Source organism: Schistocerca americana, chromosome 3 (genome assembly GCF_021461395.2).
Source record: "Schistocerca americana isolate TAMUIC-IGC-003095 chromosome 3, iqSchAmer2.1, whole genome shotgun sequence".
Lineage (NCBI taxonomy): Eukaryota > Metazoa > Arthropoda > Insecta > Orthoptera > Acrididae > Schistocerca > Schistocerca americana.
Window position 1 is genome coordinate 606512669 of NC_060121.1, and position 26763 is coordinate 606539431.

General features: G+C 40.1%; 1 protein-coding gene across 1 annotated transcript in view; it reads right to left on the reverse strand.

The window, feature by feature from the left end:
• Positions 1 to 15209, reverse strand: part of LOC124605682 (E3 ubiquitin-protein ligase parkin) — a 57451-nt gene extending 42242 nt beyond the window's left edge. The window contains exon 1 of the mRNA XM_047137538.1: positions 14915 to 15209. Coding sequence (XP_046993494.1) covers positions 14915 to 15172 — 258 coding nt within the window. The 5' untranslated portion in view covers positions 15173 to 15209. The remainder of the gene's footprint in view (positions 1 to 14914) is intronic.
• Between the last annotated feature and the right edge of the window lie 11554 nt (positions 15210 to 26763).

Here is a 26763-nt window from a genome sequence, read left to right on the forward strand (position 1 = left end):
ATGACACACAGAGAGGGGGAGGAAGAGATGAACAGAGAAAGGGAATAGGAGGAGATGGATCGGAAAGGGACTGGAGATGGACGGAGAAAGGAAAGAGGAGATGGACAGAGAGAGTGATAGGAGGAGAGAGACAATGAGAGGAAGATGACAAGATGGACAAAGAGAGGAGGAGGAAACAGCAGATGGACAGAGAGGGATAGGAGGAGATGGACAGAGTGTGGAGGGTGGGGGGTGGGGGGTGGAAGAGGTTGACAGAGAGGAGGAGGAGAAGAAGATGGGCAGAGAGGAGGAAGGAGGAGATGGACAACTAGAATTGAAATAAATACATACCTGGGCAATGCTGGGTACTCAGCTAGCTGTGAAACAAAAATGAAACAATAACCCAAACAATGGCAGTCTATTCGAAGGTGCACTTATGTGAAATCAAAATCTGCTGTTGAGTAATATTCAATACTGTGTTGCTCCATCTCATGCGTAAATTGCACACAGCAGTCATTAACTGCTGCCCCTACTCAGTGGGAAGCTTCCCATGCAGACAATCCTTCTAGCCATGAAGTGACAATGCTTATACGGTCTAAGCTTGAAATGATCCTTCAAGGCATGTTGACAAAGTCTACAGTATACCAAAGCTGCCCACATATACCGGTGAATGTACTTATAAAATTATATCAATGTATGACACAGAGAGAGGGGGAGGAAGAGATGAACAGAGAAAGGGAATAGGAGGAGATAGATCGGAAAGGGACTGGAGATGGACGGAGAAAGGAAAGAGGAGATGGACAGAGAGAGTGATTAGGAGGAGAGAGACAATGAGAGGAAGATGACAAGATGGACAAAGAGAGGAGGAGGAAACAGCAGATGGACAGAGAGGGATAGGAGGAGATGGACAGAGTGTGGAGGGTGGAAGAGGTTGACAGAGAGAAGGAGGAGAAGAAGATGGGCAGAGAGGAGGAAGGAGGAGATGGACAACTAGAATTGAAATAAATACATACCTGGGCAATGCTGGGTACTCAGCTAGCTGTGGAACAAAAATGAAACAATAACCCAAACAATGGCAGTCTATTCGAAGGTGCACTTATGTGAAATCAAAATCTGCTGTTGAGTAATATTCAATACTGTGTTGCTCCATCTCATGCGTAAATTGCACACAGCAGTCATTAACTGCTGCCCCTACTCAGTGGGAAGCTTCCCATGCAGACAATCCTTCTAGCCATGAAGTGACAATGCTTATACGGTCTAAGCTTGAAATGATCCTTCAAGGCATGTTGACAAAGTCAACAGTATACCAAAGCTGCACCATCCCATATACAATTAGAAACACAGTGCACTCTACTCATCTGTACCAAGCATGCATGTTCATTTCTAACTCTGTTACCCAGGTTGCAAAATTAATGTCTTTTAAGTGCCTTGTAGAATACCTTCTCTACTTCAGTGTACAAACAGAGAATGGCAATGACTTTCAAAGAACAAGGAAGCACTGGAAATATTTAAATTGCAGTCAATTTACATTCATTTCCCTACACATATACTCATGATGCTTAGTTTGCATTTCTCAAGATCCACTGCTTATTCAAAATAAGGTCTTTAGTTTACATACACTCCACTGAATCTACTCTACTTATACAAGTGGTAGTATTAACACTAGCTTTCTTAACAATATGTCCAACTGCATTTCTACTACAGTTTGTAAACCAGCATGAACAGAAGCATTTCATATGAGTTCACTGCCATTTTCATGTCTATGGCATCTTGCTCTGGGTAAACGTTTGAGAATGGTTATGTAACTAAGAAGAACTCCAACATATATTCAGCCTACGTGGGGAAATGTTGCCTTCATTCAACAAACTAATGGCTGTGGTGCTCAGTTTCTTAACAATATGTTCATTAGCACTTCTACTATAGTTTGTAAACCAATACGAACAGAAGGATTTCGTGTGGGATCGCTGACGTTTGTCTACGACACCTTGCTCTCGGTAAACACTTGAGAATGGTTGTGTAACTAAGAAGAGCTTCAACAAATATTCAGCCTATGAGGGAAAACATTGCCTTCATTCAAAAAACTAATGGCTGTGGGTCCCACTATTAACAATATGAAGAGGAAGTGGAGACTAACTCTGACAGTAACTTACCAGTAATTCTGAACACGAATTAATGAATCTCATCAAAGATCTAGCTTGACTGTGACATAGTGCTGACTAACTGTAAATGTTTCATACTAAATGATTATTGCCTTCTGGTGACTTACTCTGACTGTGGCTTAACAGCGACTGACTCTGGCCTTACCCAAAGTACCTATCAAAAGACTCGCTTAGGAAAGTTCTTGTAAAACATTACAATATACATAAATCACACATTGAATGACATAAAATACTGGAATTGCAATAATACTTACACACACTGGTAAGTTAAGTTATTTTGATTAACTGTAGGGTGTGCATTCTTTAAATGGCTTTGACATTGAGTTCTAATTTTATGATCAGATTTTTAGGACAACTGATCTCCCTCATGTTCCATTAAAGCCCACTAAGATTACTGTAGAAACAAAAATCCTGTGTGTCAAATAGTTCATCAAATAACTTATTTTCTCAGTAATAGAATACGTTGTTAGACAGTGAAAAAGCAGGGATACAACGTGGTATATTGGATTTTTGAAAGGTCTACCACACACTTATTAACAGAGTTGCAGTTTTAGATTTGCAAATTTTGATTATTTATGTAACTGATATGTTTTTATTCACAATATTTATAACCTGTCCTCAGTCACACTTCAGTTCACTTGAAATAACAAGGATTAAAAATATGCATACTGTATAAGAATTTTCATGTTTGATGTACAGGGTGATAATTAAAGTTAAACCCACAAAACGCTGTAGAAATAACACCACTTGTCAGAATGACGTCAAATTGCAATGGAATATTATCAGAAGATGAGGAAAACGTATGGCAGAAGAAAAATAAAAAAGTGTGAAAATTGATCAATAGATGGCGCAGTATCTGTCAGAATACGTAAATGAAAACACCTGCCATGCGCACAACCCACTGAAGTAAGTATAAACACGCCAGGTATACAGCTTTTCTTCCTTTCACATCTGCGACGCTCGCCATGAGTGTCTCAATGCAGGACTGCGCTCTGCTTGTAAAGCAGTATTACAAAAATGATGACTGTGCACATGTTGCTCTGCAGAAGTTCTGGACACTGAAGGGTTTGAAAAAAGGCATTGATCTGATGACTGCTGTGGGTCTGGAGAAAATTATTCGGAAATTCGGGTTCTTTTGGTGTGCAACCTGGTAGAGGGAGGAAACAAATTGATTAAATGTCAGTGGAAGCAGTGGCCACAGCAGGGTGGGAGGAGATGAGTGATGGTGTGCAGATGCATAGTGCATGGAGAATTGCCCGAACATCCTACAAAACATCCTTCTTTGTTATCCATTCAAAATTACCCATGTGCACCAGTTGCTTCCTGTTGACCTGCCAGCAAGAGAGAACTTTGCTTTAGAATTTCTTGCCCACATGGAAGTACAATGATTGGCCATGGAAGATTTTGTGGACAAAGCCCACTTCCATCTGACAGGACAGATCAATACACAGAATTGTCGAACATGGACAACGGAAAATCCACACTCTATTCAACTGATACCACTTTATCCTTAAAAGATGACTGTGATGCAGGTTTACAGCATCATTTATCATAGGGCCATATTTTTTCAAAGAGACAGGTGCTTCCAGTCCTGTTACCTGTACCATCACTGGTAAGCGCTATGATTGTCTTTTGAGCAACCATGTCATTTCAGCTCACAACAGTGTGGATGGAATCATTTTTATGCAAGATGGTGCACCTCTGCATATTGCAAATCCAGTTAAGCAGCTGCTGAAGTGCCATTTCGAAAATGCTAGAATTATCAGCCACCATTTCCCTACAGCCTCGCCGTCCTGATCACCTGATCGTAATCCATGTGGCTTCTGGCTGTGGGACTATGTGAAAGATGTCGTGTTCAGTATTCCGATTGCAAACTTAGCTGCATTGAAGGCATGCATTGCGCAACACATTCTGAACACGACCCTCGAAACACTTCAATCAATTGTGGAACATGATGTTTCTCGATTTCAAGTTGTTGCAGAAAATGGTGGGCAGCATAATGAACATGTTTTGCGCCAGTTACATGGAAATTAATAATCCGATTTGATTTTGATTGGTGCTTTTTATGCGGTTTTTGGCTTCAGGACAACTAAAAACTGATTTTTCCCACTGAATGTGATATGACCTTGGCTTGGTGAATGGGCTTACGCAACTAACAGTATCACACTTGTACACCCATGCACACTGAGTTGTAGAGTTTGTTTAATGTCAAATGTACGCCTTAGACAATGTTGTTTGATTTATTTGTCATTTGTTGCAGACCACTATTACATTATGATGCATACAGTGCCATCTATTGCTACATTTTGTAACTATATTTCTTCTGCCTTGTTTTCCCCCTTCTCCAACAATATTCCATTGCAATTTGATGTCATTCTGACCAGTGGTGTTATTTCTACTTCTACAATGGTTTGAAAGATTAACTTTAATTATAATCACCCTGTATATACTGTATATAGTTTAGGTAAGAGAAGGAAGAAAGTAGTATTTCTATTAGGAGCGATGACAGAGCAAATAGTTATTCCTTTCACGGTAGTGATTTCCTGTGGTCAGAATAATACTGCGAAAGCAATAAAATAAATAAATAATTAAAAAATGCATGCCATGATGGTACTCTCCAGTGTTCTGTGAGTGCGAATTTGGAAATCTCAAATCAGTTTGGCTTCTTCGGTGTTGTCTATTTTTTCTGGCTTATGATCCCACCAGATCTTTGCCAATGACAGATAGTATTTCTGGCATTAGTTCTAATGTATCATTTGAAGTCTATCACTGTCTCTGCTTGTAATTTGCAATTGCATTCTTTATAAAACAGCTCCAGACATGTTGCTTACAAAGTCCATACCTGAGATCTTCTGCTGATTTCTCTGGCTTTGATAGCAGTTGATGTCATGGCTAATTCCTGTGCTTCTCATTCCTGTTTCATCATTCTATTAAGTTTGTGTAGCTGTTTTCTGATACTGATGCATAGTTGTATTTTCAACAGCTTTTGGGTGTTGACTCCCATCAGAGAGGTTACTTACTTTCTTTAATAGTCTGCTAATGTGTGTTTTTCCTTCTTCATCTGCCTGCCAAAAGTTCTCTCTGACCATGTTTTCTGGGCAAATGCAACATATCTACATCAATGATAAATCAAAATGAGTTTTCATGTTCTCCTACACAAGCTCTGCTTATGTCAAGCTTCTCAATTTTAACAGTCTATCTGACCTAAGGTATAGCCAAGGTATTCATGGTCTAGATGATGCTGTCGTCTTTCACAATGCCTTTAAAACTCGATCCAACTCTGTGGATGGCGTCAAACTGGGATTTCTACTGGTGCATAAAATGTTCAAACAACTTACAAGAATGTGGAGATTAGTTCAAATGGCTCTGAGAACTATGGGACTGAACTTCTGAGGTCATCAGTCCCCTGTGGAGATTAGTGTTTAATGGCCCATCAACAGTGAGGTCATTAGAGACAGAGCACAAACTCGGATTAGGGAAGGATGGGGAAAGGAAATCGGCTATGTCCTTTCAAAGGTACCATCCCGGTATCTGTCTGAAGCGATTTAGAGAAATCATGGAAAACCTATATCAGGAGGGCTGGATGCAAGTTTGAACCATCGTCATCACGAAGGCAAGTCCTGCAAGTCCAGTATGCTAACGACTGCACCTCCTCACTCCATTGCGAGAATGTAGCTGGGTGACATCTCTGACAACCACCAACATTTCATAAGGTGAACACCTCGCCATTTTCAAGGCACAAATGCAACAAGAGAGTGGTGCGTGAGGAAATTTAAACCCTTGGTTTGGAGGAGTGGGTAGGGAGAGGGCTACACTGATCAAGAACTATAATATAGCATATTCAGAAAAAACACACAAACACCATATACACTAATGCCACCAAACAACGAAAGATGATCAATGTGAGTAGCTATCAATAGTGCTTATTAATTACCAGAGTGTAAGTAAGTAGCATTAACTCTGTCTCTCTGCTGTTTAACCAAGGAAGAAGTAGAATTCCACACAGAATTTAAGCAAAAATCTCCATCACTTCTTATAAGATCACTTACTCGTTTCCTTAATAACACATCCTAACACTTGGAAGTGCGCACAAGAATCTCTGTGCTCTTATATTCCAGGTGATGACTGCTATCAAGGTAATGTTCTGAAAGAACAGATTCATTTGGCTGTAGTAAGCGTGTGTGATACTTGTGTTCTATACAACAGTCTTCCACAGCCTTGATGTTCTGATTAATGTACGACAGACCTCAACTGCATGGGATAAGGGAAACAGTAAACAATCACTTTACACAAACCAAGACCATTTACAGGCCCTAAAAGGGCTGTAACCTTAAGTGGTTGCCGAAAAACATACTTCACACAGTGTTTCTGCAGAATGTGACCAATCCTGTTGGAAATACTATCTGCTGATGTCAAAAAGGCCGCTGACTTAGGCACCACCAAGTTATTTTCATCATTCACCAGGTTCACAGTTAGCTGACAGCACAACACACTTCTCATCTGTTTTTCACCATACTCATTCTGGCAAAGGTGATTTTGGGTAGGTTAACTCAGCTGACAAACTTTCAATGTCTGAGGTGACATGGGCACTATGAACTAAAGTTTACAGTACCCCTTTATGCTGAGCCAGATGGTGGCAACTCTCAGACAATGAGGAATATTTGATGGTAATCATTGGTTCTGAACAGTGATGTCACAGCAGCCATTAACATTACATCACTGGTCAAAGCGAACAAATAGTATCAAATATTCCTCTTGAGCCGTCCAAACATACCATCAACCTGCCTTCTAACAAATACATCAAAGAAGGGAAGATAGCCATCCTTTTTCACCTCTATAAGGATGTGAATATTTGGGTGGAATGACTTCAGGTGTTCTAAAATGCTACATACATTTTCACTGCCATGAGGCCAAATAACAGTACCGTCCACATATCTGATAAAGCAGGCAGGTTTAAATGCCACCAATTCCAGGGAACATTCAACAGAATCTTCCATAAACAGATTGACAGTAATAGGTGACAAAGGGTTCCCCATCACAATTCCATGTATCTGCCCATACAGCTAATCTCTTAATAAAAAATAAATGGAAGTCAACATGTGTCAAAATAGATTAGTTAATTCAACACCAAAGCTAATCTAAATTAACCAAAACAAATCCGACAGATGAAAGCGAGTGAAGAGAGAGATGAGATCAAAACTTACTAAAACATCAGAGTCATTCAAATCGAATAATTCTAAATGATGTAAGAAATTCACAGAGTTTCTAATGTGATATACACACTGATCTACTAGTGAGTTCAACAGAGTACCGGTAACTGGGTATTTTGCAACACGATATGCCAAAATGTTACTGACCACAAGCCTTGTGGATCTATGGAATGCCACACAACTAGAAGGGACAGCACGTCAAGTGTTAAGGATCTCGATATTCTCCTGCAATGCAGCATTTTTCTCAGGAGGTAGTTAGTTTTCTCTCAACCCCTTTTTGCTGGATCAGCAACGAGTGTGCGATATGGTGGATCAGACAGTAAACACAGATTCTTTTGAATTTAATTCTGCTTGTCCATACAATCATTACATTGCTCATGTCCCCATAAGATAACATTATCAGTATCCTGCCTGGGTGAAAGTACAGCAGCTATTTCAGCTGTTATAATACAGGGTGATTATAATTAAACTTTCAAACCGCTATAGAAATAACACCACTGGTCAGAATGATGTCAAATTGTAACAGAATATTATCGAAGAATGGGGAAAACATACAGCAGAAGAAAAATAAATAGTTACAAAATGTAGCAATAGATGGCACTGTAAGCATCATTATTAATAGCGCTCGATTACAAACGAGAAAAGAATCATACAACAATGCCTAAGGTGTATGTTAGATGTTAAACAAACTGTACAACTCAGTGTGCATGGGTGTACAGGTGTCATACTGTTACTTACGTAAGCCCATTCACCATGGTAAGGTCATATCCCATTGGATGGGAAAAATCAGTTTTTAATTGTCTTGAGGTCAAATCCGCATAAAAAGCATCAATCACTGCAACAAGCTAAAATTGAGAAACAGCATGTTCCACAACTGATCGAAGTGTTTCCGGCATCATGTTCAGAATGTGTTGCGCAATGTGAGCTTTCAATGCAGCTAAGTTTACAATCAGAACACTGAACACAGCCTCTTTCAGACAGCCCCACAGCCAGGAGTCACACGAATTAAGATCAGGTGATAGGGATGGCCAGGCTGTAGGGAAATGGCAACTGATAATTCTAGCATTTCCAAAATGGCACTTCAGCAGCTGCTTAACCGGATTTGCAATGTGCTTGCATAAAAATGATCCAATCCACACATCCACATTGTTGGAGAGCTGGAATAACATGGTTGCACATAAGACAGTCACGGCGATTACCAGTGACAGTACAGGTAACAGGGCCAGAAGCATTTGTCTCTTTGAAAAAATACGGCCCTGTGATAAATGATGCTGTAAACTTGCATCACACAGTGACCTTTTCAGGGTGAAGTGGTACTGGACGATTTGCCTGTGGATTTTCCATTACTCATATTCATCAATTTTGTGTATTGACATTTCCTGTCAGATGGAAGTGGGCTTCGTCTATCCACAAAATCTTCCACAGCCCATCATTGTCCACTTCCACGCGCGCAAGAAATTCTGAAGCAAAGGTCTCTCTTGCTGGCAGGTGAACAGGAAGTAACTTGTGTACATGAGTAATTTTTAATGGATAGCAAAGAGGGATGTTTTGTAGGATTTTACGAACTGTGCTCATGGGTATGTGCAATGTTTGGGCACTTCTCCGTGCACTATACATTTGCACACCACCACTCGCCTCCTCCTGCGCTGCTGCTGCCACTGACATTGAATCAATTTGTTTCCTCCCTCTACCAAGTTGCACACTAAAAGAATCAGTCTTTTAGAATTTCTGAATCATTTTCTCCAGACCCACGGCAATCATCGGACCAACGCCTTTTTTTCAAACCCTTCAGTGTCTGGAACTTCTGCAACATGTGCACAATCACCAGCTTTACAAACAGAGCGCGATCCTGCATTGAGACAGTCATGGCGAAAGTTACAGATGCAAAAGGAGGAAAAACCATGTACCCGGCATGTTTATACTAACTTCAGCGGGTCGTGCGCATAAAAAGTGTTTTCATTGATGTATTCTGACAGATACAGCAACATCTATTGATCAATTTTCACACTTTTTTCTTCTTCTGCCATACATTTTCCCTCTTCTCTGATAATATTCTGTTGCAATTTGTCGTCATTCTGACCAGTGGTGTTATTTCTACAGCGTTTTGAAAGTTTAATTATAATCACCCTGTATTACTCTTGGGCAAATCTGCACAAGTCAACACACGTTTCTCCCTTAGCCCCCTTGGCGGTATGCGGAGATAGTTCTGTCAACAAAACTGTTTTTAAGATGCATTAGTTTTTGTACACTTTGAAGTCATCCATATATAGTGGAATTTCTGCAAGTTCCTGAATATCTGATAGCCCAATAACAGCAATACTATTATTATTATTAATCCATTTACATATTCAATGAATTGACTTATTATCCATTTAATGCAGCAGCATTGCAGTGAATGTTAACTAAAATACAAATAACACTTTATCAAGCCCATATATCAGCATGAATCATGATCCACTCATGATAAAGAATGTAACTAAGTTCAGTGTAGGAACTATGAAGAGACAACATACAAAGAAAGTACTACATAAACATATTTCATGCCATGATCAACAAAAGCTCTTGAATAAGATGTTCATCTGAAGAAGAATGGGACATATTACAATAAATCGGATGGTTGTAAAGGGTTGGGGCAAATAAAGTTATACTAAATAAATGGAAAAAAGAATACAAGGATGAACAAAAAACAACAAAAAGAGAAAATTATAAAGAATACATAAAAATGAAATCAACCTAAAACCCTTGCATTTGACAGATTACTGATTGACGTACACTTCAACAAGGCAATAAGATCTATCCTGTTTATGATGTGGCCTTTACAGACAGACCACAATCTTGGATTTCACAAGAATGCAAAGGAAGTCAGCTATGGCCTGATATATGTAATTATTCCAGCATTCACCTCTAGTAGTTCAAGGAAAGCAAGTAAAGTATAAATCAACAAGCTATATCTGTGATTTCAATCCTAGTACCCACTATAGTAATTTACAGTTTAAAAACATTAACTTTGCTAAATACAGTAATGGAAGATGCAGTGTCCATTAACCAGCCTTAACAATGATACAGGCGGAAAAAAAGAACTGCGGGGCTATAAAAATTTTTGACAATTTGCCGAATGATGTGAAGAATCTAAGGGGCAACAAATCAACATATGACTCCTTAAACATCAAAATCTATCACATATATTACTGCATATAAGAGTCTCTGTCTCTGGTTCCCTCCCACTCCATTTTGCACTGTTAAGCCAATAACTAAGGGATTTTATATTAATCATACAGCAAAAAGCTTTTAAGACATCTATATAAAAGAGCACTATGTAACCACAGAAATGCGTAAAAGAAGTAGCTTACACATTAACTCAGCATGTTCTGCATCACGTTGAGATAACATGCATATTTTCCACTGAACGAGGAAAAAACTAAAATAAGAAGATATATTTAGGGTCACTGTAATTGTTGAAGGATTCAGGATAGATCAACTGAACTTGATGTCCATTTATAACATATGTGCAAACTGAACTACTAGAAATTAATTTTTCTAATATTGCCAAAGACGGAGTGAGCAGATAAACTGTTTTACATTATCAAGTTGATACCACACTCAAAAACAGTGATGGCAACAGATTAGGGTTTCATGTGTTGTTGACAAGGTCATTCATGGTGTAATACGAACTCTGATCGGACAAAGACAGCAACTGCATTTTTTTCTAAAGGAACCATCCCAACATTAACCTTAATCAATTTACAAAAATGTCAAACCTATTTCTGGATGGCAGGATGGGATTTGAACTTGACACTTTGTAAATGCGGGACCAGTTCGCCACCCTCTTTTGTTTAAAATGTTGGGTAAACAATACAAGACAGAAAAAATAAAAATCTACCGTATTAGGCAACAAAATTATTTGGAATGCCACAAGCAACTATGGGAGGACATTAGGAATGTAAGGTCACTAGAGAAAAATAGGTACAACAAAGTGAATGAAGAAAAACAGGATTTTCTTGTCTTTATGGATTTAGTTTCAAGCTGAAGATGCAATGAAGGAAGTGAAATTAGAATTCAGAACAGGAGTAATAATTCAGAACAGGAGTAATAATGCAAGAAAAAAGTACAGCTGTATACAGGTATAAGCGTTTTCGAGTTTTGAACCCTTGGGATTATCTGTCTGTGTTTTACAACTTGAATGCACAAGCTTTTTTCACATTCCTTCTGATTACAAACCTAATCAATATTATCATTATTTGTAGCAAATAGTAGAACATGCTCACAAAGTCTCAAATGGGCAGATCCCACTATGTTTATCAGCTCTCAACACCGTTACTTAGTTACTTCATAATGTAATGGCTGTGGAGATTGAATTTTTTTAGTGCCAACTAATATTTAAAAAAAATTCTTTATAAGTTCATGAGGTTGCAGAAAACTTATTCACATGAGCTTTTCTATGGTGCAGGTAGTTTCAGTTTGGCATAAGTGTCACTGTCAAATGATTAAATCTGAAGAAGGAGACTGCTGAACAACTTCCCTGGAGTGCACGTTTTTTCCCACTGCATCACAAGAATGCTAAATATATAAATAACTAAATACATAAATGATTACATAACGATCATAGTTATTGTACCCAGATTTAAAAAAATTAACGAGATAAAGTAACTGATCAAACCTACATTCAGGTCAAACCTCTCCAAAACAGAGCTAAACTTAGTGCACTGTCACTGGTAAGCAATAAATCTTGTTCTGAGCATGAAACTGGACAGAGAGGGCATTATTCTTCTGGCTGACTATTTGTTCTTAGAAACACTTGCACTTGCTGTCCTCTGTTGTGAAGCCTCTTGACTTAAGCAATGACTTAGCCCTGCCAACATTAGTTCTAATTCAGTTAAGGCACCTCCAAACATCGTAGTCCACACTGTAGCGTATGGTAGATGTTCACATGGATCCATGCAGTTTTGGTGCTTAGATTTATATAATGAAGGTCTTGCCTTATCCAGGGGTGCTTCCAAAGGCTTTGGTGCCTGGAGGAAAGTTTTCCTCGATTTCAATCTAGATTGAGACTATCGATGGCCAAGCTGTGGACGATCTTGAGTGTTTCCAAATTTCAGTCATTCTGTATCACCAGTAACTTCTTGAAGAGTAATTGGAGGTGCATAGCCAGCAAGACAGGACACATTATCAACATGTGTGGGTTTTAGGCATCCAGTGATTAACATTTTTACCATTGGTTGATCTATTCTACACAGAAGACGCATATTCTGCGGCAGAGTAGTACAGGGTCAATGTAGTGTTTCAAAGAACGTGTGGTTTTGCAACCCAATTTATACCTCTTTACCTTCCTCAGGTTAGACACTTTGTGATGGAAAAATGTTCCAAGAGGGTTCCATTCCAGAAATTATGTTAAAATAAGCCACTGCATAGGATCCCTAAAGTACGCTTTTTAATGCTGATGGTGTTAGGACAGCAACCAGCCACAAATTTTTAATGATTAAAAGTTTCCCTGCTTCAGCTACAAACTCTCTTCAATCAACACTGGGCAGAAATTGAGAGGAAAGAGGTTACTACCTATGGGTGATTCAATCTTTAAGAATGCAGTAAACCCTGTTATGTAAACAGACAGGAAGGACTGAACATGCACTTTGAATGTATTCTGAGAGAAACTGTCTGCCAGGTGGAGGGCACCATCCCAGGAGCAATCGAAAGTGAAGCTCATAATCAGTTGCAAATCATTACTCAGAATGACATTGACAATATCTATCACCTGGGATCCAAGACACTTCTCACATGCTTCCAGGGAATGTCAGAAGCGATTACGACCACTAGGCTCATTTGTAGAATCGCAACTCAGATGGTAATTTCTAGAATGTTCTGGGAACTCGCTGGGGCTTTTTGGTCTGGAGTCAAGTAGAGGGTGTAAATTAGTGGCTACACAAGAGGAACATCTGGAACTAAGCTGCAGATCATGATCTACATCAACAGAACTGAATGGTTGCTGTCCACAAAAGCAGTTAAGATTCCTCTCCCATTACTAGCTTGCTTGAACCCTGAGATGGGAATTTGCTCTCCAACATATTCCATTACCTTGTTACCCTCCTGGAAATACAGTCTGTTAACAATCATCCTCTACTTTCCTCTCTTTGGTACATGGTAGAATTTAATTATTTATTTACATTCCTCTTTAGCTTTTCTCCTATTTCTTAATTTCATTATTCTCTGCATTTTCCATTTCTCTTTCTTTGAACCATATACCTTGCACTGTTTTACTCTTGATCATTTGTGACCTGAAGCTGATAAAGTGTTTACAAGTGTAATAGTTTTAACTTTTTACTGTCTCTGCAATCTTCTCTTTCATGTGATCTTCCCATTTTTCTTTACAACTGTGGCCACTCTAAGTCGAAGGTCTGAATCCCTTTCCAACATTCCCCATCAAATCTCTCTTTCCTCTCTGAGGAACAACTACTGAATTTCGAAGTTAGGATTACTATTTCCTACTATAACTGTTTCCATTGACATTACTAATTATATGGAGCAAATATTTCAGTGAGATAATGTATTTGGCCTGTAAGTAAGTTTAGTTTCTGTCATTTCACTCAGTGTACCTATGTCATAACTTTATTTTTAACTGTCTGTTGTACTTGACATGGTATTTAACGTAAACAAATACTGAAAGGAATAAAGGTAACAATTCACTATGTCTTTCTCCCTCCCTTGTGTTGTTTTTAACACATCCAGAAAAACACAAACATACCAACTTACAATTTAGTAACATACGTTAAACACATCAAATAGGCTGCTCTGTCAAACTGTAAGTCATGTCATTATAGTATTAATCTTGAATTTACCACAAAATCAAAGTCTCTGCTGTTTCTTTTATCTATATGTAAAAGGGGGGAAGACTTCTGCGAAATTTGGAAGAGCTGAAGATGGACCAGTGACAAGCTTCACAGGAAAGAATGTAAGTTAGAATGTAATGTCATGATACAAGGTGTTCTTAAGATACTGAACACTAACTACGATTAGACAAGTATGTGGGAGGCTGTACTCTTGAATAAAGATTGGTTACCAACAATAGGTATTTTACAAATTAAATTTACTAATCTTAAACTATACATCCATCATAGTTTATACTTGTTATACTATAAGAGCCAGTAAGATGCTTTCTATAGAATTTTGTTACTTGTTAACGATGGCAACAAACCAACACAACTGACAGCTAAGCATTACTGTTGCCTATCACAACAATGATCACAAAGAGATGCAATTCTTTAACAAGTACTGAAATCTGCGTCCAAAGTAAGAAATTTGCATTTGTAAATATTCCATCATTCCACAACTCAGTCACATCAGTACCGAAACACCAAGAAAAATCACACTGATACTGCGGGTGATAACAGGGATTGCACTATATGAGTCACTTGTATATAAAAAACACGGCACTCAACTGACAGACTGCCTTATCACATGTAGTGACAATGCCCTCTGATGACACACAAACATTATTATTATATGAATTAAAGGTCTCTTACATCATCAATAATAATCAACGGTTCTTTTGAAAATATATTATTGGGAACATACCTCTATTACAATAGAATCATCCAGTTCCTTCCCAGCAAATATTATCTTTACTTCTTCTGGTGTCAGTCCTAACTCGGTTGCAACAATTTCTTTCACGTTCTTTATTTCCCATTTCGGGTCCAAATCGATTGACAGCGTGTTTCCAGTATTTGTTTTAATATATATATTTAGCGTGTTTGTTACTGCACGCTTGCCAAAAGTCAGAAGCTGTATCATGCTTTGCAAAATACGTTTTAAAAAAGCAAATATAAAACTCATAGTAAAGAGAAAAACAATAACACGGCAAAGATATTGTTATTGCTGTTGGCGTCCGGATACAAAGATCGCGCATACAACCTCACATCACACGTCTTTCAAAAAAATTTAAATGATAAACCGGGGAAAAACTCTTTGGTTGCAGCTATATCACATGAACACATAGTAATTACGGAAAATGAGTACTTAACACACCGCAGAAATGTACAAATGTTGTAATTGTGTTTCTAAAACTACGAAGGAATCTACGGAAAATAGCACTGTTTAACACGATTGCAATGCATCATGATGTCACAGAGATGTTTATGCAGATTAAGATAACACTTGTGTCTAGCTCGTGTGTGTGCAACTACGGCTCAAGAAGCGATAGAACTTGCCCGGGAAATACGAATCTTTGAGTGGCGGCCAACATGCAGGATTTTTATACTCGACTACTACACTGCATTATCATTAGAAGAATATATAAACGCAGTAAAATTAAACGCATTTTTAAAAAAGGGACTCTCCTATTACGTATAATACATTAAATACTTGTTCCCTGCTAGTGAGAAAGCTTATTTCAAACTTGAGTAACACGAATTCTCTTTTTATTGCATATTACTGGCTCTCGAAATACCAAAGATCTTTTTTACTGAGGTTAGCAGAAAAAAGATTTTTTTTTAAAAAAAAGAGAAAAAACCCAGCTCTGCGCCACATAGAGCAAAGAATAAATTCAAGTTCTACAAAAGAAATAGCTTGTACCTCTTGCATCGCACCACTCACTACCCTACACACTTGAGCTTTCCTCCGATTTAACTTTCGTACATATATTATTTCTCTCATTCTCTCTCTGCCTTGTCTTTGTGCGATGAACAATACAATGTCCTACCTGGTTCTTCCATCTGTTAAAACCAAGCATCGAAAAATGTTTCAGCTAAATCTGACATACACACCAGGGGTCTCATTTTATCTACTTCAGGGCTTATTTTTCACCTTGAGAAAAAAGAAATGGAAATGAGCGTATGGCATCGTTGGCCAGGATGCCCTATCCGGGGAAGTTCGGCCACCAGGTGCAAGTCTTATTTCAGTCGACACTACATTGGGTGACTTGCGCGCCATTGCCGGTGATGAGGATGAAATGGTGATGAGGACAACACTGCACCCAGCCTCGAGCGGAGAAAATCTCCAACCCGGCCGGGAATCGAATCCGGGCTCACTTGCATGGGAAGCGAGCGGGCGGACTTCACATTGAGCAATACTCATTTGAATGGGAACAAATTCTATTTTCTCAGGAGTGAATTCCGTAGATTGCTCACATTTTGTGACTTACATGGGTTGTTGACAGTGTTGATCTCGTAAAACCACGCTTCTACACTGGAAGTATCGTCTATGTCCCGTGACACAAATTATACTACTGCTCAATGTTATTTAATTTTTTGTCACTAGATCAATTCGCTCTACCTTGGAAGTAGATGGAATGTCTCTTACTGTATTATATGACACGGAATTTCGTTGGCGACTCCTATAGGTAGCACGTTTCTTTCTGTTTGGTTCAAGCCTAAATAAACGTTCTGCAGACTCACGTGAGTGGTCACCCCCAATCTACGTTAGCTGAATAGTGCCAGGACAGACACCTCGTACTTTGTTAGTATAGCTTTGCATTTTCATGTGGCGTACATCTTTACTCTCAAATACACGATGTCCTGAACGATGGCACACAAAGAAACTCATGTGATATTATTTGAAGATGATCCACCCTTTTTTACGTTAAGTGAGAATAAGTTTTCCTTGAAGCTACCCGCCGCTGAATTTCTAGAATAATCGAAATGCAGTCTCTTCTGACGAGATCGAAGCATCATCTTTCAATGCCAAGTGATTAAAACAGCGTTTCTTAGAAACGACAAAAATTGGTATGTGAACATTTTATTTTCTCAGCACCACCATTGTTCGAACGTACTCCTTTTTGTTGCGGCACATTCTATTACGCTCCTAGTTAAAGTGTTTGTCATGTAAATCCGGCCGCGGTGGTCTAGCGGTTCTAGGCGCGCAGTCCCGAACCGCGCGACTGCTACGGTCGCAGGTTCGAATCCTGCCTCGGGCATGGATGTGTGTGATGTCCTTAGGTTAGTTAGGTTTAAGTAGTTCTAAGTTCTAGGGGACTGATGACCACAGATGTTAAGTCCCATAGTGCTCAGAACCATTTGAACCATTTTTGTCATGTAAACTGCACAAATGTTTCTAAAATTTTTGCACGCTTGATTGTGGAGCGATACAATTAATTTTCCTGGATATGCCTAAAACATATTTTTCTTATGTCCTTGTAATTGCAGCTTTTTCCATGTTCTGAGCAAGTGTGTTTCTTTTCGTTTATTCATCATGTTCGTGATGGTACAGTCCTAATCACGGAACATAAACGAAAACTACACACTCGATATGTGAAAGACACAGCACTTATTTTACAAGGGGTCAAACGTTAAGCAAGTGTTTTCCGTCTGCTGACACAGCTTTAGTCCCTCTAGTATGAGATAGAGTTCGTGGAGTTGGGGTTGTTTGGGGGAGGAGACCAAATTACGACGTCATCGGTCTCATCGGATTGGGGAAGGACGGGGAAGGAAGTCAGCCTTGCCCTTTCAAAGGAGCCATCCCGGCTTTTACCTGGAGTGATTTAGGGAAATCACGGAAAACCTAATTCAGGATGGCCGGACGCGGGATTGAAGCGTCGTCCTCCCGAATGCGAGTCCAGTGTATTAACCACTGCGCCACCTCGCTCGCTAGAGTTCGTGGAGCCGAAGTTCCACTTTAGGGGCTAAGCACAAGTAAATTAACTTCAAGCTTGCGGAAAAAAATGTCGAAAAACTGGACGTCACGGAACGGGTCGTCGAAACATTCCATAATGTTTGTTTGCCCCATTAGTCATCTACCGGTTTCGGTTATTAACCATCACCCAGTATGTATGGCACAACAGATTAGTTAAAAGCATCCCATATTCCTCTGAAGCTGCACCATGTCGAAAATATACAGCGAAATTGTACAAACACCAGACATAATTTGTCTTAGAATACGTGAGCCGTATAGGATCCTTAGCAGATAGATTCGAAGAAGATGGCTTGTTGTGAGAGTGGCACGAATATGATTCACCGATGGCTGTAAACAGTAAAAGATGTCTCCATAGGGTATAAAGCAAGTATGTGATTGAATGGATAGAATTGATTCCAAGTCGCAGACAGCATTTCTTCCAGAAAGCGTAACACAATCAGCGACTCTTGTGTGTGTCTGTAGAGCTAATACCACATTTTATGCAGGGTGACAGTAACATGGTCGTCGTCATTGTGTTTTTAATAGCGCGTTCCTTCTGCGAAATGTATGTTGTCGGTGGTAGAATCCTTCTGCGGTCAGCTCCAAATGTCGATTCTCAATCGTGTTCCTCGAAAAGAATATTGTCTCCCCTCCAGGGATTTCCATTTGACCTACCCGGTGAGTGCAATCCGACTGCTGAAAAAAAAAAAATTACATTATTAAAGCAAAGACGTTTCTCGTGCGGCGGGACATTCTCACCAAATTTCAGTTATCAGTTTTCTCCTCAGAATGCGAAAATATTTTGTTAATGCCGGCCTACATAGGAAGACACGATAATCATAATAAAATAAGGGAAATCGGAGCTCGCACTGAAAGATTGAATGTTCCTTTTCCCGCTCGCTGTTCGAGAGTGGAATAACAGTGGAAGATATGGCACTACAGGTTTGAAACTCTTGGCGACGTGCAGCGCACAAGGCAATTTACGCGCCTTACGTTTATAGAGGGACGCATATTAATTGTCTGCACTGCTAAGTCAGTGTAAATAAGTGTTGCCAGCTTTTCAGCCTCGCTTTGACAAGCGAGACAGAGTCAAACTTTACAAGTCAATAATTAAAAGGCCTGTAACTTTCTATCTGCCTTTGGGGAAGATGCCAAGATATTACCTCTGGCATGACACACTATCAATTCAGTAAACCGCCTGCTGCTGGCTACTAGCAGTTGCAGCTAATTATCATCATAACAACGAAACATGAACATTGTGCAAAGTCGATAGGCGAAGAGGTCATTAAAAAACATCATCTCAAGGTAGCTAATGTGTCCATTCTCTGCTCCGAGTCCTTCTTATACCGAACAAATCCATGTTCATTAATCCGCAATCGCAGAGGAAAATAGGAAAGAGGCTAAGCGATATTGAGTGATTGCACTCTGGAACGCATTTCGATGACCTCATTCTTCTGTGCTGCACTAAGCATCTTGCTCACAATGGGTCTGCTACTTCCTGCTTCAGTAATACGCAACGAAAACATTCCAGAGGCCACACTATTTCTATGCCCCATGAGGACTCTCAGCCAGCTCCTCGCATTTGCAAGCTCCAAACTGCTCCACGAAATTCTCTAAGATATAGACCTTTCAGCCAGTCGGAACTATGAGCAGAATGTAGACATTCTCAATGGCCATTTCGTGCTGCTGCTAACGACGCTTCTGTAGGGAACTGCACCCTGGAAAGCCTTTAAGAACTTTCACTGTAACTGCTCTCAGGGGGAAATTACTCTTCTCGTAAGTCAGCCATGTAGGCTCCGGTAGCAACCCATTTAGGAGGTTTAGTGTATAACTTGGTCCATTAACTCAAGGCTGAAGAAAGCCTCGCCCTCTCCCCCTTGAAACCCAACCCTGTTGTAGATTATGGCAAATGCCAGGGCACACGTGAGTAGAGGAGAATTGGACATACTGTCCCAGTGGCAAGATACATAGGCAACCCTCACGACCTACTTTCTTCTATGAGATCTTACAACATTGCCAGGTTTCCGGAAACCCACCCCACCCTCCTTCCCAGTACCACTCATACAATCTGTTTGTCTTCCCCTACAGATTTTACCCCCTACAGGTCCTTCTAGTACCACTGAAGTTATTCCCTGATGTCTTAACACATGTTCTATCATCCTGTCCCATTTTCTTGTCAGTGTTTTCCATACGTTCCTTTCTTCACTGATTCTATGGAGGACCTTCTCATTCCTCATCTTACCATTCCAGCTAATTTTCAACATTCTTCTACAGTGCTACATTTTAAAAGCTTCGTTCTTCTTCTGGTCCACCTTTCCCACTGTCCATGATTCACTACTTTACAATGTATTGCTCGAAATGTACAATCTGAGAAATTTCTTCCTCAAATTAAGGTCTTTGTTTGATAGCAGTAGACATCTCTTGGCCAGGACCGCCCTCTTTGCCTGTGCTAGTCTTCTTTTTATGTCTTCCTAGCTTCGTCTGACATGGATTACTTTGCTTTCAAGGCAGCAGAATTCCTCTACTTCGTCTACTTTGAGGTCGCCTCTTTTCATGTTAAATTTCTCGCTCCTCTCATTTCTGCTGCTTCTCATTACTTTCGTCTTTTTCCAATTTACTCTCAATCAATATTCTATTCTCATTAGACTGTTCTTCCTATTCAACAGATCCTGTAATTGTTCCTCATTTTCACTGAGGATGACGATGTCATCAGCGTACCTTATCATTGATTTTCTTTCACCCTGAATTTTAATCCCAACCCTGGAACTGATCTTTTATTTCCGTGACTGCTTCTTCGACGTTTAAATTGAAGAGTAGAGGCGAAATGCTACATCCATATCTTGCAGCCTTTCTGATCCGAGCACTTCGTTCTTGGTCATCCAGTTTTATTGTTCCTTCTTTATTCTTGTACATGCTGTATATTACCCGTCTTCCCCTACAGCTTACTCCTTTTTTCTCAGAATTTCGAACATCTTGCCCCATTTTACACTGCCGAACTTGTTTTCTAGGTCGACAAATCCCATGAGTGTGTCTTGGTTGTTCTGCCGCTTGCACAAAGCCAGAACCGCCTCTCTGATGCCTTTACCTTTTCTAAAACCAAACTTATCGTCATCTAACAGATGCTTAATTTTCTTTTCCATTCATCTGTATATTATACTTGTTAGCGGTATGGATGCATGAATTATTGAGCTGATGGTGCGATAGTTTTCGCACTTATTGGCCCTCGCTTCCTTCGGAATTGTCTGGATAATATTTTTGCGAAAGTCTAATGATACATCGCCAATATCATATATTCCACACATCAATGTGAATAGTCGTATGATTGCTACTTTATCCAATGATTTTAGAAATTCCGCTGTAATGTTATCTATCCCTTCTACCTTATTTTATCTCAAGTCTTCCAGAAGTCGTTTAAATTCTGACTCTAATATTGGAACTTCAATTTCTTCTTCCATTACGTCATCATAAAGGTCCGTCCTTTCATAGATGCCTTCAGTGTATTGTTTCCGCCATTTCACTCACTCCTCTGCGTTTAACAGTGGGTGTCCCACTTCAGTCTTACTGTTACCACACTTGCTTTTAATTTTACCGAACGTTGTTTCGACTTTGCTGTACGCTGAATCAGTCCATCCGGTGATCATTCCTTTTTCGATGCCTTCACATTTTTCCTGCAGCCATTTAGCCTTGACTTCCCTGCAATCCCTATTAATTTCATTCCTAACTCATTTACATTGCTGTTTTCCTGTCTTTCCATGAGCATTTTTGTACCCTTTCTTTCGTCAATCAGTTGAAATATTTCTTCTGTTACTCAAAGTTCCTCCACAGTTACCTTCCTTGTAGCTGTGTTTGCCTGTCCAACTTTTGTAATTGCCCTTTTTATAGATGTACACTCCTCTTCAACGGTACTGCCTACTATGGTATTTCGTATTGCTGTAGCCATATCCTTAGCGAAGTTCTAATAGGCCTACGTCTCACCATTCCTCAGCAATTTTCTATTCCACTTCCGCGTACATGGATTTTTCGGATGATTCCCTTCAATCTCCTCTTCAACACAACTGAATTGTGATCTGAATCTATATGTGTTCCAGGGTACGCGTTACAATCCAATAGCTGATTTCGAAATCTCTCTTTGACCATTATGTAACCCAGCTGGGATCTTCCCGTGTCTCCGGACTTCTCGAAGCACGCCTCCTCCTTTTGCAATTCTTAAACAGAGTATTCGCTATTGCAGAATTAAGTTAGTTTTCCACCTCTTTCTTTCCTACTGCCAAGCCCAAATTATCTTGTGACACTTTCTTTATTCCTACCCCCATGACCGCGCTACAGTCCCCCATGATTGTTAGATTTTCATCTCCCTTTACATACTGAATTACCCGTCATATATCCTCATATACTTTTTCTATCTTTTCACCATCGGCATGCGACGTCGACATGTATTAGAGCAACACTATCACTGAACTGTCCACGGTAGTTGCCTGTCTGCCCTACTTTCCTACTCATGTGTCTCATGTGTTAAAAACCAAGGCTGTAACAAAACAAGGACGTATCAGGATTGTATAAACAACAGAGCAGCAAATTATTTGCTGTAGATCGAGCCCATTTAAAATTTGGATTGGCTATCAAGTTTCTTCCACCACAGTGCCAATCCCACGAACTGACCAAACAAATATTATTACGGTTTTAACATTCTGCTTTGTTTTTCAGAAAATTTCCCTGTTCATTAACTCGTAAATATCTTTGGCAAAGGAACACGTCGGAGAAGCGCTCTTTCCGTTGTTTTTTTAAATCAATGTGTGCCTTCAGCCAGGGGTGCTGACTGAATGCAATAATGCCAGTGACTCTACTCAGATGCAGCCCCAACTTGAGATACAGCTGGAGGTTTCGGTAACGTACAATGTACCTCGTTCCCACCCCAGCGTTGTCAGCTTGAGGAGAGAACCATTTCATGGAACTCGGTGCTCTGGACTTAGCGACAAATCATTGCGCGCATCTTCTATTACATACGTCAAATCTACTCCAAAATATATCCTTCATCATAATCAACTGCCACAGTTGAGAAATTACGTAGTATGACGGTTTCATCGCTAGACAGCCGTCGAAACCCCCCAGTAAATAGAGATTACTCCATGAGAAGAAAATTATAAATTTTTAACACCCAAGTATGGGATACAATTTGAATCACCAGATGTTTTATTGATTATTTCAGCTATTTGTGGATTATTAGATTCAGCGCACCTATGGTCACATTGGTAAAATCCACAACAAATCCTGCATTTAAAAACAGCAGCGCATCGACATCGGTTAAGACTGCAATTTCGAAACCAGTGTGTTTGAGCGTCGAGCCCAACAAATGACCTCGCAAGGTGTAGTTCACAGGTTTTGGTGAAAATTTATATTCTCCACGACAGATGGCAGAATTATTCTTTGACTAACACAGATTTTTGCTGTAGGTGGGCTTTGGTGCGAATGAAATTTAACAGTAATTATATCAGGGGAAGTTCTAATTGGGCAGTATGGGTAGCACAAGTGAAGACCTCCTTAACACCGTGTTTTCCAGCTTTTGTGCCCAATACCACGTCGATTCTATTTTACTTGGATTGGACAAATCTTTGATAGGTTTTCTGACATACGTGGCGTAAAATGTTTATGAAACTCACACTCGATTCTGGTTTGGCAAATGCGACTTTTTTCCATCACTGTAACAGGTATAATTTTTTACAAAATGCCGCACTTCGTTACAGTTTCGCTGTAGCATGATCCGCTGTATTTATAATCCTCTACTCACTTTTGATCGTGCTTTGTAAAGTGTTCTTATATTGTATATAAATCTGGTTATCTTGAGATTGTGGACCTATCAACTGAAAAATCAATCACAGAGTTAAAATCCTTAGATGGTCATTGTTTGCTCAAGTGGCAAATTCTTTGAGCTTTAGAAGCAAGTTCCTCTAGAATATCGGAAATAGTTACTGGACAACATGGACAGTCTTGTTCAAATGTGTGTGAAATCTTAAGGTACTTAACTGCTAAGGTAATCAGTCCCTAAGCTTACACACTACTGAACCTAAATTATCCTAAGGACAAACACACACACCCATGCCCGAGGGAGGACTCGAACCTCCGCCGGGGTCAGCCGTACAGATGGATAGTCTTATTACTGAATGAATGTATGCTTTCTACAGTTCTTATTCCAATATTTTCGTTGATATTATTGTATAGTCACATATTAAGCATTTGAAAAAAAAAGGAGTTACGCTTTTCTGCTTTTGCTTCACAGCCGGCCGTTGTGGCCGAGGGTTCTAGGCGCTTCAGTCTGGAACCGCGCACACGCTACGGTCGCAGGTTCGAATCCTGCCTCGGGCATGGATGTGCGTGATGTCCTTAGGTTAGTTAGGTTTAAGCAGTTCTAAGTTATAGGGGACCGATGACCTCAGATATTAAGTTCCATAGTGCTCAGAGCCATTTGAACCATTTTTTACTTCACACATTGTCCTCGTAATAGTCAGACATGTTGCAAATTCTCCTAAAACGGTGCAGGAATACGATGTAACGTAGTGGGACCTATTTGTAGCTCAGAAAAATTCCGCATCTGAATGTAATCTGCATGTTTACCTCTCACCTTTCCCATTTGTCTTGACATGTACCAGTAATGATTTTGGGGCCTACTTATAGCTCACCAACATTCCAGAGTTGGCACAGTCAGCATAATTGCTTGCAAATCTGTATATTCTCTACGTTCACATCACACGTCAGTACACAACAAAGTCTCGTTAATGGTTGGTGATTTATTACCCCCAGCACCTCGCCCCGGCTATAAAAAGCTGGCTGGCACCTGCAGTTTGATATCAGTTTGTTCCTCACATGATGAGCACCAACACTGTCAAGATGCTTGGTAGCAGCTGCAGCGGCGGCAGTGCCAGTAGCGAAGCATCAAGTAGACGGCCACATCACTATGACGAAAAAAGGGAAGTAACATTAGGGTTTTAAGTCCCATTGACATCGAAGTCATTATAGATGGAGCACAAGCTCAAATTGTTTCAAGGCTGGACTAGGAAATCAGCCGTGCCCTTTCAGAGGAACCATCCTGATATTTGGCTGGAGCGAGTTAGGGAAATAATGGAAAACCTACATCTGGATGGCCAGATGAGGATTTGAAACGCTGTCTTTCCAAATCCGAGTCCAGTGTGCTAACCACTGTGCCATGTCCCTCAGTCGATGATGACTATGATAGTGTATCATCACCCCTGATGGATGGAGCTATTTATTCATTTTCAGTGGAGCAAATAGCCACTCTGAAAGTGTGTAAGAATCAGATTGTATGTATGTATTTATTTATGCACATGTTTGTGTACAATCTTATTGACTGATGTTTCTCCTTCCAGGTTTGCTAAATGCTGAATGCTTATTTGGCTGGAGGGCAGTTCTTGGCTTTACCATAATCACCGGCTTGGCTACCAGACATTAATAAATGTTAGACCATTATAAATCATGATCTCAAGGCTTGCGAGCAGGTCAACTTGTTAATACTGCAGATGATGAACGCATGTGTAAGTATCATGTATCTTTGTATGTGTGTTCCTTTTTGCTGTACGCTCTTCGAGAATGGAACGGTAGAGAAGCAGCTTAATGGTGGTTTCATGAACCACCTGCCATGCACCTAATTGTGAATTGCAGGGCAATCATGTAGATGTAGATGTAGATATAAATGTCGTGCACACGTTCGCGTCGATCTGACTGCCAGAGGCAGGAGGGGGACTCTTGGTTGGACACCACACAACGCCACTCAAGGGCCACGTCCACTCTAGCTCCAAGTCATTTAAGTTTATGTTTATATACACGGTAGGGCAAAAAATGTATGCACCTATTGAACTGTTATGGAAAATTTATTTCCCGTTCTACAAGGTTATATTTCTGGGAGAAAGTAATGTTATATTTCTTCAACAGCTGGCAGCACAATCGTCGCTTTTGATACTCAGCCCAGTTACTGGCAAGGAAGTGACTGCACCTTAGTGGATGCACCTTCGAGTTTTGAAGAGCAGAAGCAGGTGATAAGTGGTACTGGAAGTTTGAGAATGTTGCTGCAGTTTGAAGGCAGTGGAGGAGTAAGTAAGGTACATAATCGCCTTCAAGGATAACATTACGCGTCTACAAGACGAATTCAGAGTCCATGGAACAATGTGTGATCTACATCTACATTTATACTCCGCCAGCCACCCAGCGGTGTGTGGCGGAGGGCACTTACGTGCCACTGTCATTACCTCCCTTTTCTGTTCCAGTCGCGTATGGTTCGCGGGAAGAACGACTGTCTGAAAGCCTCCGTGCGCGCTCGAATCTCTCTAATTTTACATTCATGATCTCCTCGGGAGTTATAAGTAGGGGGAAGCAATATATTCGATACCTCTTCCAGAAACGCACCCTCTCGAAACCTAGCGAGCAAGCTACACCGCGATGCAGAGCGCCTCTCTTGCAGAGTCTGCCACTTGAGTTTGCTAAACATCTCCGTAACGCTATCGCGCTTACCAAATAACCCTGTGACCAAACGCGCCGCTCTTCTTTGGATCTTCTCTATCTCCTCCGTCAGACCGATCTGGTACAGATCCCACACTGATGAGCAATACTCAAGTATAGGTCGAACGAATGTTTTGTAAGCCACCTCCTTTGTTGATGGACTACATTTTCTAAGGACTCTCCCAATGAATCTCAACCTGGCACCCGCCTTACCAACAATTAATTTTATATGATCATTCCACTTCAAATCGTTCCACACGCATACTCCCAGATATTTTACAGAAGTAACTGCTACCAGTGTTTGTTCCACTATA